The sequence below is a fragment of the Apaloderma vittatum genome, unplaced genomic scaffold (genome assembly GCF_000703405.1).
Source record: "Apaloderma vittatum isolate BGI_N311 unplaced genomic scaffold, ASM70340v1 scaffold22472, whole genome shotgun sequence".
NCBI classification, from domain to species: Eukaryota; Metazoa; Chordata; class Aves; order Trogoniformes; family Trogonidae; genus Apaloderma; species Apaloderma vittatum.
In genome coordinates, this window is record NW_009703386.1 from 453 (window position 1) to 862 (window position 410).

Here is a 410-nt window from a genome sequence, read left to right on the forward strand (position 1 = left end):
CTGTCTTGGCTCTGGGCGTTGCTGATCTGCAGGTCACAGCTGGTCGCCTTCAGCTTCTCACGGCTCATGATCTGGTGCTTGAGGTCGCCCAGGGAGATGTGGGAACCATGGAAGGTGACCGTATTGCCGCTCAGTTTGGAGGAGAACTTGTAGCGGACGCACGACATGGCAGAGCCAGGCGGTGCCTGCTCCGCAATGGTGGCTACGGTGGCAGTCCTCCAGCCAGCCTAGGGCCCGCGCTGGCCTGGGGAAGGGCCCACCGAGATGGCCGGGGCAGCGGCACGGGCCAGCCCAGCTGGGCCACGGCAGCAGTGACCCCCGGCTCCTCCTCGCGTCCCGGGCAGGTGGACGGACAGACGATGGGGAGAGGGTACCGACCCTGGCCGAGAGCTCCTGGGCACCCCAGTGCC

The 410-nt window shown here is 67.3% G+C and overlaps 1 protein-coding gene across 1 annotated transcript; it reads right to left on the bottom strand.

The window, feature by feature from the left end:
- Positions 1 to 10: 10 nt before the first annotated feature.
- LOC104270300 (E3 ubiquitin-protein ligase RBBP6-like) lies at positions 11 to 167 on the bottom strand (the record flags this gene model as incomplete). The annotated part of the gene is made up of 1 exon (XM_009864618.1): positions 11 to 167. A coding segment is annotated over exon 1 (157 nt), but the record flags the coding sequence as incomplete, so codon positions are not given.
- Between the last annotated feature and the right edge of the window lie 243 nt (positions 168 to 410).